Source organism: Belonocnema kinseyi, chromosome 1, assembly GCF_010883055.1.
Source record: "Belonocnema kinseyi isolate 2016_QV_RU_SX_M_011 chromosome 1, B_treatae_v1, whole genome shotgun sequence".
In the NCBI taxonomy this organism is placed as follows: Eukaryota; Metazoa; Arthropoda; class Insecta; order Hymenoptera; family Cynipidae; genus Belonocnema; species Belonocnema kinseyi.
Window position 1 is genome coordinate 1,850,545 of NC_046657.1, and position 15,989 is coordinate 1,866,533.

Here is a 15,989-nt window from a genome sequence, read left to right on the forward strand (position 1 = left end):
AACATTCAAATGATTCAGAAAATTCAAAATATTCAAAGAATTAAAGAAATTTAGAGAATATAGAAAATTCTAGGTATCTATAAAATTTAGGTATTTCAGAGAATTCTAGGAATATTGAAGGAATTCGAGGAATTCATAGAATCTAGAAAATTTCAGAAATTCAAAATGTTCCAGCAATTCTGGGGATTTAGAGATTTCAGATTATTGATGAAAGTCAAGGAATTTAGAGAATTCAAAGAGTTTGAGGAATTCTAAACAATTTGACATTTTTCAATAATAATAAAGAAATAAAATTTCAAAAATAATCAAATAACTTTTAATGGAGTATTTAAATTTTATTTACTGCACAAATAATTTAATAGTGTAGCTTTGCGTTCAATTAAAGTTGATATTCGATAAATCAAAGGTTATCGAAGTCATATTGACTCATACCGTAATCAGTAATTCGAAAATAGTATTGATAACAATAAGACGATCTTGGTATTTTTTTTATATGTAATTAAATCTTCCATTAATAAAAATATATGTAGCAAAATTTGATAATTATTTTAGAAATAAAAGATATAAAACTGTTATGTAACATACAATGAACATTTTTACATAATAGAAAAATTATTGAATCAACAATCGAATCAATAATCAAAACAATAATGTAACAAATGTTACATAACGAACGTGATAATATTATGTTACATGAAGTTATATAATAGTTACGTAACTTTAACATAACAGCTCTTAGCCTCATTTAAAAAAGAAGGACGCAGTTCAGTTGTAACAATGTTTCATTATGGTTCTAGAACAGTTATGTCACCTAAATGTAACATGTTATATAAAAATGTAACATTTTCATGTTGGATCAAATACAGAACTTGTTTTCTAACGAACAATTTTTTAAAAATCTTTTTATCCAAATTTTAGGAAGTTCGTTTATATTTCAGACAAAGTAATAAACAAATTGCTTACATTAATCGGTCTTTTTTTTTATTTGTACAGTTAATAATTCTAAACCGCAAAATTCCATAACATTTTATATTTTTTCAATATAACTTCAATCATTAACTTGTAATCAAGAGTATTGAAACAAACTTTAATTAACTAAAAATTTAATTATTACATGTTTTTACGAAAAATCAATAAATCTCAGTTGAAAGTTTGTTTTTTTTGTTCGTGTTTTTTTTTTTTTTTTGTAGAAAATTAATCTTCTTAGTTGAAAACTCATTGCTATTGGATGGAAATTCAACTATTTGGTGAAACATTAATCTACTTTGAAGAAGTTTTTACTATATTGTTCAAATATTTTTATATTGGAAAATAATTCTGTTATCAAAAAATTCAATGATGAACTTTTCATTTGAACTATTTTGGTGAAAATTTAAAAAATTTGTTAAAAATTTTCTTTTTCTTTTTAATGAATTTTTGGATTGAAAATTGAACAATTCCATTTTTGGTTCTAAATTATCCTTTTTAGTTGAAAATGTATTAATATTGTAGAAGAAAATTAATCTTCTTGGTTTAAAATTCATTTTGTTTATTGAACATTTATCTTTTTAGTTCAAAACTCAACAAATTTTTTTAGTTGAATCTTTAACTACTTTGAAAATTACGCTTTTATTAAAAATTAATGTTGTTTTCTTGAAAAATCGTTTTTTTGGTAGAAAATTATGCTTCTAGGTTGAAAATTATTTTTTTGTTTGTTTAAAATGTGATTGGATGGTTGAAAATTGTAATATTTTACTACAAATTGATTTTGTCAAATTGAAAATGTAACTTTTTCATTTTTTGTTGAAAATCGATCTTTTTCATTGAAACGTCAACTATTTGGTTAAAAATTCATGTTTTTGGTTGAAAAACCAATCGTTTGGTTGAAAAATATGTTTTGTTAAAAAATTGTCTTTATTGGTAGCAAATTAATCTTCTTGGTTAAAAAGTAATTCTTTTTTTCTTGAAAATTCAACTTTTTAGTAGAAAATTTATAATTTTAATTTAACATAAATGTTTCTTGATTGAAAATTTAAATATTTTACTGAAAAGTACTTTTTTTTTGGTTGAGAATTTATTTTGTAACTGAAAATTAACCTGTTCCAATTAGAGATTCGTAATTTTGTATGAAAATTCACACTTAGGTTCAAAATTTGAGTATCTATTTGAAAATTCGTCTTTTTTGTAAAAAATGAACATTGTTTGGAAATTCATTTTTTAAATATAATTATGCTTTTGGTTGCAAATTTAACTACTTCTTTAAAAATTTATTTTTTTGTTATAGATACATAATTTTAGATGAAAATTCATCTCTTTAATTTTAATTGAAACTAACTACTTTTTTGAAAATTAAAAATTAAAGTAATCATTAATAAATGGAAATATAATATATATAATATTATTTAAAATAATTATTAATAATTAATTTAATTTAAAAATTCCATTTTTGTTAAAAATGATCTTTTTTAGTTGAAGATTCATCTTTTTGGTGAAAAATGTAAGTAGTTTGTTGAAAATTCATCTATTTCGGTAGAAAATTTATCTTCTTGGTTAACAATTCATATTTTTGGTTTAAAATTAAACTAATTGGTTGTAATATAACCTAATTTTTTGAAAATTAAACAATTTTGTTAAAAAGTATCCTTTTTGATTGAGGAATCAACTGTTTAGAATTATTTATTATATAATCATGTCTATATAAATATTATTATTATTGTTATATTATTATTAAAAGTCCCCTTTTAAAATGTAAATATTTTGTATCTTTTTAGTATATTTTAATAAAAAATTGTTTAAAATTATTTATCCGATTATATTTTTTTCTTTAGACATTTGTAAGAAAGCATAATTTAAAAATATTTTAATCAAAATTATTAAGTCCCTTCACATTTACTTGACACAAAAAATGTAAGAAAATATCGAAATTCTAACTCCAACGACACTCAACTATTTTCATAACAATTTTTGACTAGTTAAATTAGAAATGACTTTTCAAGTATCTGTGAGAAAATAAAACATCGCAAAATTAGGAGGATCTAAACATTCAAGGCGAAGGAATAAAATAGTGAGTCAAAGCGAAATATTATAAATTAAAAATAACAATAACTAAATAATTTGTAAAACTTTCCCTGAAAGTATAATTAGTTTTTGCCAATTTATAACCCTGAATTCATGTTTAATTTAAGGGGGAAATAACTTTTAACAACAAATAAAAATTGCGAATAATTATTTTTGTTTAAGTATATTTTTTGAGTAATTTAAATAAAATTAGAAAATTGCAGATGTCAAATCAAAATTTAAACAAAAAGTCAATCTCCAAACAGTTCAATTTTCAAACAAAAAATATGAATTTTCAACAAAAAATATAATAAATAAATTTTCCACAAAATTGTTGAATCAACTTTACTTTTGACTAGCAAATATTAATTTTCAACAAGCAAGTTTATTTTTAACTGAAAATATGAATTTTTAAACGAAAAAACTTAGTTAACAACAAAAAATTACTTTTTTAATAAAGTTGTTGAATTTTTAAGATGAATTTTCAACAAAATACATGATATTTAAGCCATGTAGTTAATTGTCTACCAAAAAATATAAGTTTTATACTAAAAAGACAACTTTACATCAATTATAGAAATGAATTTTCTACTTTTCAACTGAAGAAGATTAAATTAAAATAAAACATTGAAGAGACAAATTTAAAGTTCGAAAATTAAGTTTTAACCAAAAAAGACTAAATTATTTAAAAAATTGTTAATTTTTCAAAGAAATAGTTGAATTCTAAACAAAAAAGATACATTTTCCACCAAAAATTGAATAGTTAAATTTTCAGTTCAAAAATTAATTTTGAAAAAAAAAACGAATTATCAACTAAAGAGATGAATTTCCAACCAAAGGATGCATATCTAACCACAGACTAAATTTTCTAATCAAGTAATTTAATTTTAAGCCAAGTAATAACATTTTTTAAAAAAATTCCAACCAAGAAGATTAATTTTCAATCATACAGGATGAATTTTCAAGAAAACACATTAATCTTTAACAAAAAACCTCAACTGTCAAACCAAAAAATTACTTTTTCACAAAGTTGTTGAATTTTTAGTATGAATTTTAATCAAAAATACATTAGTTTTAATTATTTAATTTTCTACCAGCAAATACAAATTTTTCAAAAAATATATTACTTTTTAACTAAAAAGTCGATTTTTGAACGGAAGAACATTAAATTGCAGTAAAAAATTGAACAAATAAATTTTCAATTATAAAACATAATTTTCAAACAAAAAAAAGGAAATTTCAAATAACAAAATCCATTTTTATCGAAGAGTTGAATTCCAGATTAGAAAGATCAATTTTCCATGAAAAATTGAATAGCTAAATTTTCAGTTCAAAAATTAATTTTCAACAAAAAATAACCAAAAATACTTTAGTTTTAATTAATTAATTTTCTACCAAGAAATACAAATTTTTTTACAAAATATATTATTTTTTAACCAAAAAATTGATTTTTAAAGTGAAGAAGATTAAATTACATTTAAAAAAATTGAATAGTTAAGTTTCCAGGTATAAAAAATAATTTTCGAATAAAAAAAAAGGAATTTTCAACTGAAAAAGATCAATATTCTACCAAATAGTTGAATATTAAACAAAAAAGACCAATTTTCCACTAAAAATTGAATGGTTAAATTTTCAATTAAAAATGTAATTTTTAACAACAAAACTAATTAATTTTAAAAAAGTCGATTTGAATTTTACCTGGAATATTAGAGGGGAATCCTTAAAAAGCTTCAAAATTTAAATTAAAAATCTACATTTACTTAAAAATTTTTTAAAATCGAGTCAAATTTTAAATTATTTTAAAATCTTTTCTAACCTTCTAAAAACATCGAAATAGCTTTTCAAATAAATCAAGGTATTCCTATAATGTTCTTAAATCCTACAAAAATGAAAGAAAAGTCTTAAGGCCATGTGACGAGTGGGTCACGTGACCAGATTCCTACTTTACCCTCACGTTTTTTATTTCCCAACTTATTTTCACACGAAGCGCTACATCAAATTGAAAATTTGGGATAATAAAGAAGAAGCACTAAGAAAGGTTGGTATGGTCCTAAATTTTAATAATTATGAAAAATGTTAAAAAAATTATTTACAACAAAAAACTTTTTTTATAAATATACAAATTTAGGACCAAACCCACCATTCTTAGTGTTTCTTGTATAGTATTCCAAATTTTCAACACGATCTGGCGTTTCTTGTGAAAATAAGTTGAGAAATAAAAAAAGTGGCGGTAAGGTAGGAACCTGGTCACGTGACCCACTCATCACATGGCCTTAAAGCCTTCCATATTCTTTTTTATATATTTTAAAGTCTTCAAAGAGCTAGGAATTAATCTTTTTAAATAAAACCTTTGTTTTGTCTTTATTGAGATTTTTTTTTAATTAAATAAAAAAATAACTACATTTTCAGGGTCCTCAGCCTCTTTTTGAAAAAAAGAGATGCTAAGACTAATTTCAAAAAAGCTACCATGGTCTTTGAAAGGGAAGCCATGGCCCTTGAAAGGAAAACTTTGGATTCATCAAAGCACTCTTCAAAGAGAAAAAACAGCAATAGAAGAAGATGCCGAAGAAAAAATGAAATGCCTCGGAAAAGAAAACGTGACTGTAAATAAATTTGGTAAATATTTAAATATTAAACTGATTTTTAAAATAATTTTACTTCAGTACAGATTTTTTCTCCTATTAGATTGCAGTTCGGGAACCTAGGATCAAAATTGTTAGGGTTTATAGGTGGAGTCCAGAAGGTCCTAAAAAAAAGCCCCATATGCAACAATATAAAGTTGATTTAAATCAGTGTGGAACAATGGTTCTTGATATTTTAAAACAAATAAAAAAAGAACATGATCCTACTTTGTCTTTCCGAAGTTCCTGCAGAGAAGGAATTTGTGGATCCTGTTCTATGAACATCAATGGTGTTAATACCCTCGCCTGTATCACGTAAAGATTTTTACTTTATTTTTTCGAATTTTAGTAAGTTCAGACTTTACAGTCCAAAATGCTCGCAAAACAGGGGCAAATAGGGAAATCATTTTAAAGCAATTTTTAACAAAAGAGTTGAATTTTCAAACCAAAATGACAAATTTTTAACAAACATGAATTTTGAGAAAAAAAAATTAATTTCCAAGAAAAAGAAAATGAAGTTTTAAGTAAGCAGTTAAATTTTAATCCGAAGAGACGAATTTTCTAACAAAATAGTTGTTTTTTCAACACCTAAAAAAATTTATAATAAAAAAAACTTATATGCTACAAAATAGTTATATTGTTAATGAAAAAATGAAGTCTCAACTAATAAAATTAATTTTTAACAAATATTGGTCAACTTGCAACCAAGGATTTGAATTTTCCATATAAAAAGACAAATTTTCTATAAAAAAAGTTAGACTTTTTACAAAAACGTTCATTTTTAAAAACAACAAAACATAAGCTTTAAAAAAAGTTAAATTTTTAACTGAAAAGATTCATTTTTAACCCAAAAAGGTGAGTTTTCTAGAAAAAAGTTAAATTTCAAACAAAAAATTTTAGTTTATAACAAGAGAATTCATTTTCAACCACAAAAAACAAAAAAAAAATTACTTTCAACAAAATAGTTATCTTTTTTACCAAGAAATGAATCCTTAACTAATAAAATTTATCTCTAACAAAGTACTTTAATTTGCAACCAAGGATTTGAATTTTTAATACAAGACTAATTGTTTCTAAGAATTTATTTTAAAAAAAAACATGAATTCTCAAATAAATAGTTAAATTTTCAACCAAAAATATTAAGTTTCAATCCATGAAGACTAATTTTCTGCAAGAAAAAATAACTTTTAATTTAAAAAGACCAATTTTCTATAAAACAGTTGAATTTCAAACTAAAAATTTTAATTTTTAACAACAGAAAATTAACTTTACATAAAATAGTTATATTTGTAACCAAAAAATGAATCCTCAACTAATAAAATAAATTTTCAACAAAGTAGTTCAACTTGCAACCAAGGATTTGAATTTTCAATTTAAAAGACGAACTCAAAAATAAAAACTTTCAAAATAATAAAATTTTAAACCAAAGATTAACTTTTAACCTACTAAAGAGGAGTTTTCTACAAAACAGTAAAATTGTCAATAAAAAAGCTAATTTAAAAAAAAAGATTAAGTTTTAAAAAATAATTGAATTTTTAACCAAAGAATTAATCCTTTAATTAACAAATTAAATTTGTAACAGAGCAGTTCAAATTGCAACGAAAAAGTTTAACTTGTAATCCAAAAAGAAGAATTTTCTACAAAACAGTTTATATATTTGAAAGTGATAATTTGAATTTTTAACATAAAAATAAATTTTCAACAACAAAAAACGAATTATCAACTAATTAGTTGAATTTTCAAAAAAAAATCTATATCCAAAAAGAATAATTTTCAACCCATTGAGACTGAGTTTCTACGTAACAGTTTATTTTTCAATAAAAAAGTTATTTTTCAATAAAAAAAAAGAACTTTTAAAAAACAGTTCAATTTTTATCCAAAAAATAAATTAATTTTCAGTTCTAAAAGACGAATTTTCTACAACACAGTTGAATTTTTAACAAATAAGTTAATTTTCAAACAAAAAAATAACTTTAGACAAAATAGTTATATTTTTAACCAAAAAATGTATCCTCAAATAATAAAATGAACTTTTAACAAAGGAGTTAAGCCTGCAACCAAGGATTTTAATTTTCAATATTAAAAGACGAGTTTTCTATAAAATAGTTAAATTTGTAAAAAAAAATTTAATTTCTAACCAACAAAATTAATTTTCAACCCATAAAGACTAATTTTCTTCAAAACTGTTCAATTGGTAACAAAAAATGTAATTTTGAAAAAAACTAACTTTCAACGACATAGGTGATTTTAAAATCGAAAAAGACGAATTTTGTATAAAACAGTTGAGTTTTTAACAAAAAAGTTAATTTTCAACCCAAAAAGACGAACTTGTCCAAAGTAGTAACCAATAAATAATAATAAATAATACAAAAATAAATTTAAAAATAAAAAAAATATATATAAATATAAAGAATAAAGTAACTAATAAAATTAATTTTGAACAAAGTAGATTACATTGTAAGCAAAAAGTTTAATTTTTAATGCAAAAAGATGCATTTTCTACAAAACAGTTGAGATTTTAGCAAAAAATTTAATTGTCAACAAAAAAAAAACTAATTTGCAACCAGTTGAATTTGTTGTCCAAAAAATAAATTTTTATTTAATAAAATGAATTTTCGACGAACTAGTTCAAATCGCAAGCAAGAAAATTAATTTTTAATCTAAAAACACGTATTTTCTAAAAACCAGTTTATTTTCAACAAAAAAAAAACGAACTTTTAACAAAATAGTTAAATTTTCAACCAAACCTATAAAACTTCAACTAACAAAATAAATTTTTAACACAGTAGCTCAATTTGTAACCAAGAAGATCAACTTTTATTCCTAAAATACGAATTTTCTGCAAAACTGTTAAATTTGAAAAAAAAGTTACTTTTCAACTTAAAAAGAGGAACTTTCACAAAGCAGTTGAATTTTTAACCCAACAAGTCCATTTTTCTATACAATAGTAGAATTTCAAACCGAATATCTGGAAAAAAGTTAATTTCCAACAAAATGGTTCAATTTTCAACCAAAAAGATGAATCTTAAACTAAGGCAATTAATTTTTAACAAAGTAGATTACATTATAACCAAAAAGTTTAATTTTTAATGCAAAAAGTTGCATTTTCTACAAAACAGATGAATTTTTAACAAAAAATTTGATTTTCAAAAAAAAAATTTCCTACAAACGTTACATTTTTTACAAAAAAATGAATCTTTATCTATTAAAATCAATTTTTGATAAAGTACTTCAAATTGAAAACAAAAAAATTAATTTTTAATCTAAAAATACGAATTTTCTAAAAACCATTTTATTTTTAACAAAAAAAAAACGAACTTTCAACCAGAAAGTTGGTTTTTTAGCAAAAAAGATTAATCTTCAACTAAAAAAATTAATTTTTAACACAGTAGCTAAATTTGTAAACAAGAAGATTAATTTTTAATTCAAAAAGACGAATTTTCTACAAAACAATTGCATTTTAAACAAAAAAGTTAATTTGCAACAAACAAAAAAAAACGGTCAACAAAATAGTTGAATTCTCAACCAAAACAGATTAACTTTCAAACATTTGCATTTTTAACTAAGAGATGAATGCTCAAATTAAAAATACAGAGTTTTATCTACGAAAGATTTTTCAATCAAGAAATAAAAAAAGTCAAATTGTTGAATTTTCAAGCTAAAAAAGTCGAATTTTCTACAAAACTGTTAAATTTTCAACAAACGAATATACAAACTTTCAACAAAAAAAGTACACTTGCTACGAAACTGTTGAAATTTCAATTTAAAAAAATAAGTTAAAATTTTAACCCAAATAAATGAATTTTTAACAAAACTTCTTTAATAAAAAAGATAAATTTTCAAATAAAATTATTTTTAACCAAATTTTCAAGCTGAAAAGACGAATTTTCTACAGAATAATTAAATTTTCAAACGAATGACACGAAATTTTAACCAAAAATATGATAGTATACTTTTAAATAAATAATAATAAATTTTAAACAAAAAAATATGAATTTTCACAAAAATAGTTGAATTTTCAAGCAAAAGAGGCGTATTTTTATCAAAAAAGTTTAATTTTTAACCGAATAGTTTATATTTCAAAACAGAAAGATGAATTTCTCAAATTTTTTAAATTTTAATGGAAAAATATGAATTTTTAACAAACCATTTTATTTTTCAACACTAAAGTATAACCTGCAACCGAAACTGAAAATATATAAAAAAAGACAAATTTTCAATTAAAAAAGATTTTCGAGTCAAGAAGGAAGAAAATAATAACAAAATTGTGAAATTTTCAAGCTGATAAGGCGAATTTTCTACAAAATAATAAAATTCCTAACCAAAGCGATGAATTCTCAACAAAAAATATAACATTAGATTGTTTCAAGTGAAAAGAATTACCTTTCAAACAAAAAAAGTTTGATTTTCTTACTTAGTTCTATTAATTCAGTTCACATTTAACCCTTACTTGACACACTTCCGCTGTGTGACGAACTTGACACACTGGGTTTTATTTACCCCAGCCGAAAAACTGTTATAAGAACTTAAGGGTTTTGTATTTTAACCTGCCAATTTTGCCATAGCTTCTTTGGATATCACTTTCCAAAGAAATATTGGTCTCATAAAAAAAATTAAGGTAAGTATATCAAAAAAATTATTTTAAAAAAAGTGGTAAAATTGCGCTTTTTGCAAAAAAAAGTACTTCTCCAATTTTTTATAAAAATCGCTAAAAATTTGAGTGAGTTTGCTTAAGATGTTGTAATATAAGAAAAAAATACAATATTAGTGGTCCTTCCAAAAAAAGGTATTTATTTTGGAAATCAAATGGAGGAATTTCGCGGAAAAAACATTGTTTTATTTCAATTGAAAACATCTATTCTTTATTTTTATTGGCTAAAATGTTATAAAATTGATCTGAAAATTATAAAAAAACATATGCGTCGAGAGCGTAAACTGTAAGTCATCTAAAATATCAAATAACATATTAGATATTGTAAAAAAAAATACAGCATGAAATCAGGTATCATACTTACTGTTTTGTTTACTTAGATTCAAATTCATCGAAAAAAAGCAAGTCTAAGTTAATATGTTCAACCGTACTTGACACACTTGGGTACAGGCAACCCCAGCCAACTTCAGACAAGCACTGAGAACTTACTGGCATTCTAAATGTGACACCAACAGCTGTAGGACATAATAGTACCCTCCAATTAATGCCAGATGGTGTTGTATACCCGATTCTATCGAGTTTGAGTACACAAAATTAACTTGGAAATATGCTGGGGGTCTGCTGTACCCAAGTGTGTCAAGCAAGGGTTAAGCAAAAATTCGACAAAAAGTTGAATGTTTTTGAAAACAGGGGGAAATCCTTTAAAAAAAGAGAGAACTTGAAGAAAATGACAATTCATTTTTAATCGTAGGAAAACAAGCGAAGACCTCAAGAAGCCTTTGATCATTTATCCTCTACCTCACACATACGTAATTCGGGATTTAATATCAGACATGGGAAGATTCTTAGACCAATATAAAGAAATTGACCCATATTTGAAGCGTCCTGGAGAAGAAAAATTATTGGGAAAAAGGCAAATTTTACAAACGGAAAATGAAAGGGCGAAACTTGATGGCCTTTACGAGTGTATTTTATGTGGATGTTGTTCATTTTCATGTCCGCCTTATTGGTGGCACGAGGAAAACAAATATTTAGGTCCTGCAGTTTTGTTACAGGTATTAAAAAAAAAATCAATACATTTTTACAAGGTCAGAGAAGAAAATTCGAGTCATTTCAAATTTTAATTTTACTTCTTCAGGCTCTCAGATGGCTCACCGATTCTAGAGACCTGGCCCATACGGAAAGACTGAACAAATTGAGGGACTATTTTTCCGTTTACCGTTGTCACACAATTTTCAATTGTACAAAAACGTGTCCAAAAGTGAGTATACAATTTTATTCGTGCTATGTGAAAATTTCGAATTCAGAATTTTTAAATTTTCATTCATCATTGTAGATTCAAGAAAAATATTTAAATATTGCTAAATATCAAATAATTATATTTGTAATTTTGTACTTCGAGCAGACTTAAAAAGGACTTTTTTCACTCGTAAAATGTACTTTTGCACATAGAATTTTGATTTAAAAAGTATTTTTGTACTTGTAACAAGTTGAAAAAAGGACTTTTATACTTAGAATAACCTTTAAAGAGTAATTTTGTACTTTGAACAATTAAAAAAAAAGTAATTTTGTACTTACGATAAGTCTTAAGAAGTAATTTTGTGCGTGGAACAAGTTTTTAAAAAGAAGTAATTTTGTACCTATAATAAGCTTTAAAAAGTAATTTTGTTCTTGGAACAGAGTTTAAAAGAAAGTAAATTTGTACTTGGAACATGTTTAAAAAAAGTACTTTCTAATTCAAAGAGGTTAAATAAAAATAAAATAATTACTTACTTGAATAATGCTTTAAGACAAGTAATTTCGTACATTTAACATGTCAAAAAAAGTAATATTCTACTTGGAACAGTTTTTTACAAAAATAAAAGTAATTTTGTACTTGTAAAAGACTTAGCAATTTTTTAATTATAACAGGTTAAAAAAAGAACTTTGTGTTTAGAATTTATGTCAGAAAAGTGATTTTGTACTTGGAACACGTTTTTTAAAAGTATTTTTATACTTGTAATATTTTTGTTCAAATAGAGTGCTTGAAAAACCGGTCAAAATATAATTTTGTACTGAGTATTTTATTTTAAAAAAGTAATTATGAACTTGGATCAGGTTTAAAAAAATGATATTGTACTTATCATATTTTTGTTTAAATTATTTTGCACTTGAGACCGGTTTAAAAGGAATTATGTACTCTGAGCAGGTTTTTTAAAAGGAATTTTTTACTTTTAAACATTTTGCTTTAATTATTTTGTGCTTGAAACCGAGTAAAAAATCATTCCACAGATGTTAGTTTACAAAAAAGTAATTTTGTACTTGGAGCCGGTTTAATAAAAAGTAAATTTGTACTTCTAATAAACAATTGTACTCGGAACATGTTTTTAAAAAAGTACCATTTTACTTAAAACATATTTTTAACAATAATTTTGTACTTTGAACATGTTTTTACATGATGTAATTTTGTACCTGGAACAATTAAAAAAAAATTATCCATGAAACAAGTTTAAAGAATAGACACATTGTACTTGGAACATTTTTGTTTTAATTAATTATGTGTTCGAAAGCGAAAAAAGTACTTTTTTTATTTATAATTTATGTGCTAAAAGGGGATTTTGTACTTGAAGCAAGTTTTTCTAAAGTAAATTTGTACTTTAAACATTTTTATTTTTATGATGTGTTTGAAAACGTTTAAAAATGTACTTTTGTACTAGTTATCGTTTATAAAAGTAAAATTTTATACATAGAGCATGTTTTAAAAAGTAATTTTGTACTTAGCATTTCGTTAAAAAAATGGTGTTGTGGTTAAAAAAGTAATTTTGCACTTAGAACAGGTTTTTACCAAAGATAATTTTATATTTAAAATGGTTAAAAAGGTAATTTTGTACTTTGTAACAGGTTTTTGAAAATGATTTTGTAGTTTGAACACTTTTTTGAAACATAATTTTTGTGCTTTTTACATTTTTATTTTTATTAACTAAGATAAACCACCCAGTAATCGTGTACATTCTCGTTTAAATTAATTATGTGCTTGAAATTGGTTAAAGAAGTAATTTTGGACTGTATACAGTTTCTAAAAAAGGTAATTTTGCACTACCAGCTGGTTTTTAACAAGTAATTTTGCACTAATAACCATTTTTTTTAAATTAAGTTTGTGCTTGGAAACGGTTAAAAAGTACTTTCATACTTTTTACATTTTATAAAGTGTAAATTTGTACTTACAACTTTTTTGCAATAATTTGTATGCTTAAAAAAGTAATTTTTACTTAAAGTTAAAGAAAAAAGTAATTTTGTAATTGATAGTTTAAAAAGTAAGGTTTTACTTGATAGTAAAAAAAAGTAATTTTGTACTTAGAGCATGATTTGCAAAAGTAATATTCTATAGGAAACTGGTTTTTTTAAAAGTATTTTTGCACTTGGAACATGTTTTTGTACAAAGTAATTTTGTACCTGGAACCAAATTTAACAAATTAATTGTCTCCTTCCAACAGATTAGAAAAAAAATTAGTTACTTGGAATTTGCATGTTAAAAAAAGTAATTTTTTACTTGAAACATTTTTCTTTAGATTAATTTTGTGCTTGAAATCGGTTAAAAATGTAATTTTGTATCTGGAATATTTTTGTTTAAATCAATTTTGTGCTTGAAATCGGTTGAGAAAGTAATTTTTAACGGATAAAATTTTTGTTAAAATTAAGTTTGTGCTAGAAAACGTTTAAAAAGTACTTTTATACTTGGTACATTTTATAAAGTGTAAATTTGTTCTTACAATTTTGTCAAAATAATTTTTGTAATTAAAAAAGTAATGTTTACTTAACATCGAAAAAAAGTAATTTTGTACTTAATAGTTTAATTTGCAAAAGTAATATTCTACAGAGAATAGGTTTTAAAAAAAAGTATTTTTGCACTTTGAACATGTATTTGCAAAAAGTAATTTTGTACCTAGAACCAAATTTAAAAAAGTAATTGTCTCCTTCAAAAAGGGAAAACAAAAAGAATTTTGTACTTAATTTATATGTTCAGAATAATTTTGTAATTGAAACATTTCTGTTACAATTAATTTTGTACTTGAAACCGGTTAAAAACAAAAGAATTTTGTACTTGGTACAGATTTCCTTGTTTTTTTTTTAATCTCTTAAAATCTGTAAATTCTTTAATTTTAAACTCATTCAGAATCTTTTTGTAAAATCAATTATTATTTACATTTTGCTCCCTAGAGTACATCTGTATTTTAAAAATCTTTAAATTATTTATAATTACGGTTGATCTACTAAAACCGTTTTTATCAACAAATTTCAATACCAAACACTTTAAAATTTTAATTGTTCAAGTCTTCAAAACTACATTAAAAATTTTTTTAATTAAAAATTTATACTTAGAAATGAAAAATTTTTAGGCTGGAGATTCCAGAATTACACATTGTAAACTGAATGATATTGAAAAAGCTAAGGATTGAACTTAACATTAAAACAAAATCTGGAATCAAACTCATTTTAAATTTGAAAATAATTTTTCAAAAAAGATTATTCTGCATACTTCAAGCAATTTGACAGATTTTTCTCAAAAAAAAAAAAAAAAAAAAATTTCCCGATTTTCCAGTCCAGCGCTCAGCCAGAATATATGATCAAAAAGAGCCTAATTAATGCTCAAAGTGTATACATGGCAAAAATCACGGTTAAGTGCATCGCGGGTGATAAACACCCCCAGCGTATTCAATCATGTATTGTTTAACCTCTACTGAATATTTTGTCATAATAAAATTATCCGATATAGTTTAAGGTATCTTTTATAAGATAGAGTTGATTTTATAGCCATTTATTTATTTTAAGTTGGTTTAACAAAATTTTTTGAAAAAAGTGAGAAAAAATGTTTTTTTTTTTTACTTAAAAATTCATAACTCACGCAATTTTAATCATTTTACCCTTAAAATTTATAACTATACTTTTGAAATGGTGTACTTTCATAAAAAAATATTGCAGATTATCAGATTTTTCGCCTTTAAATCGATTTTATTATAAAAATTGAGGAACTTTGACATGCAATACTATAAAAATACAAGAAATTGAAAAAAGAGACATATATAACTGTATTTTAACAATTATATTTTATTCAACACATCCACACTCTGCTCTCCCATGACGCGATGCCGTAAGTTATAAGCCATCTACAAAGAACAAAAGTATGAAATAATCGAAAAAAAATAATTATTTCACTTCAAATGATATACTTACGTAAAAAAGTAAACAAAAATCAATAAAATTTTTTAAAAAATGCTCCTAAATTACTTTCTCACTCACCAAGTGCACACTGGGTGTTAGATGCCCCACGATTTTTTACCTTCATTTTCAGCAGCTGCTGCTATTAGACTAAAGCTTGACGCATTACGACAAACGACTTTACTCACAGATAGTGTCTCCAACTAAAGCTAGATGGCGACACTTACTCAAATTTTTCGAATTAAGTGTGGTTTATAAGATTTTGAAAATTGCTTGGGGTATTTGATACCCACAATGCCCTTTAAGGATTAATATTCCGAAAATAATGAAATAAAATATTTTCAGGGTTTGAATCCAGGAAAAGCAATAGCAGAGATAAAAATGCATCTCACAGGTTTAAGAACAAAACCGAAAGCCGAACTGGAAACTGAATTTCCGGATCCTTGTACGACGATAACCAAATAAAAAATAAAATAAAAAAAAAA

General features: G+C 23.8%; 1 protein-coding gene across 2 annotated transcripts; it reads left to right on the top strand.

Moving 5' to 3' along the window:
- Positions 1–2,954: 2,954 nt before the first annotated feature.
- LOC117183056 (succinate dehydrogenase [ubiquinone] iron-sulfur subunit, mitochondrial-like) lies at positions 2,955–15,981 on the top strand. 2 transcript variants are annotated; one of them, XM_033376211.1, is made up of 6 exons: positions 2,955–3,043; positions 5,446–5,639; positions 5,722–5,972; positions 11,060–11,363; positions 11,447–11,569; positions 15,850–15,981. In XM_033376211.1, exons 2-6 carry the CDS (start codon positions 5,475–5,477, stop codon positions 15,967–15,969), a joined length of 963 nt encoding a protein of 320 aa, XP_033232102.1. In that variant the 5' UTR covers positions 2,955–3,043; positions 5,446–5,474; the 3' UTR covers positions 15,970–15,981. The 2 variants fall into 2 exon arrangements, with proteins under 2 accessions (XP_033232102.1, XP_033232107.1); XM_033376216.1 differs by lacking the exon at positions 15,850–15,981 and adding an exon at positions 15,268–15,379.
- The last annotated feature ends 8 nt before the right edge of the window (positions 15,982–15,989 follow it).

Bases quoted from the DNA above. Each gene is read 5' to 3' on its own strand.
- LOC117183056 (XM_033376211.1), top strand. From the start codon at position 5,475: ATGCTAAGACTAATTTCAAAAAAGCTACCATGGTCTTTGAAAGGGAAG. The intron at 5,973-11,059 runs GTAAAGATTTTT...TTTTAATCGTAG, and splicing joins AATACCCTCGCCTGTATCAC to GAAAACAAGCGAAGACCTCA. The intron at 11,364-11,446 runs GTATTAAAAAAA...TTACTTCTTCAG, and splicing joins GTCCTGCAGTTTTGTTACAG to GCTCTCAGATGGCTCACCGA.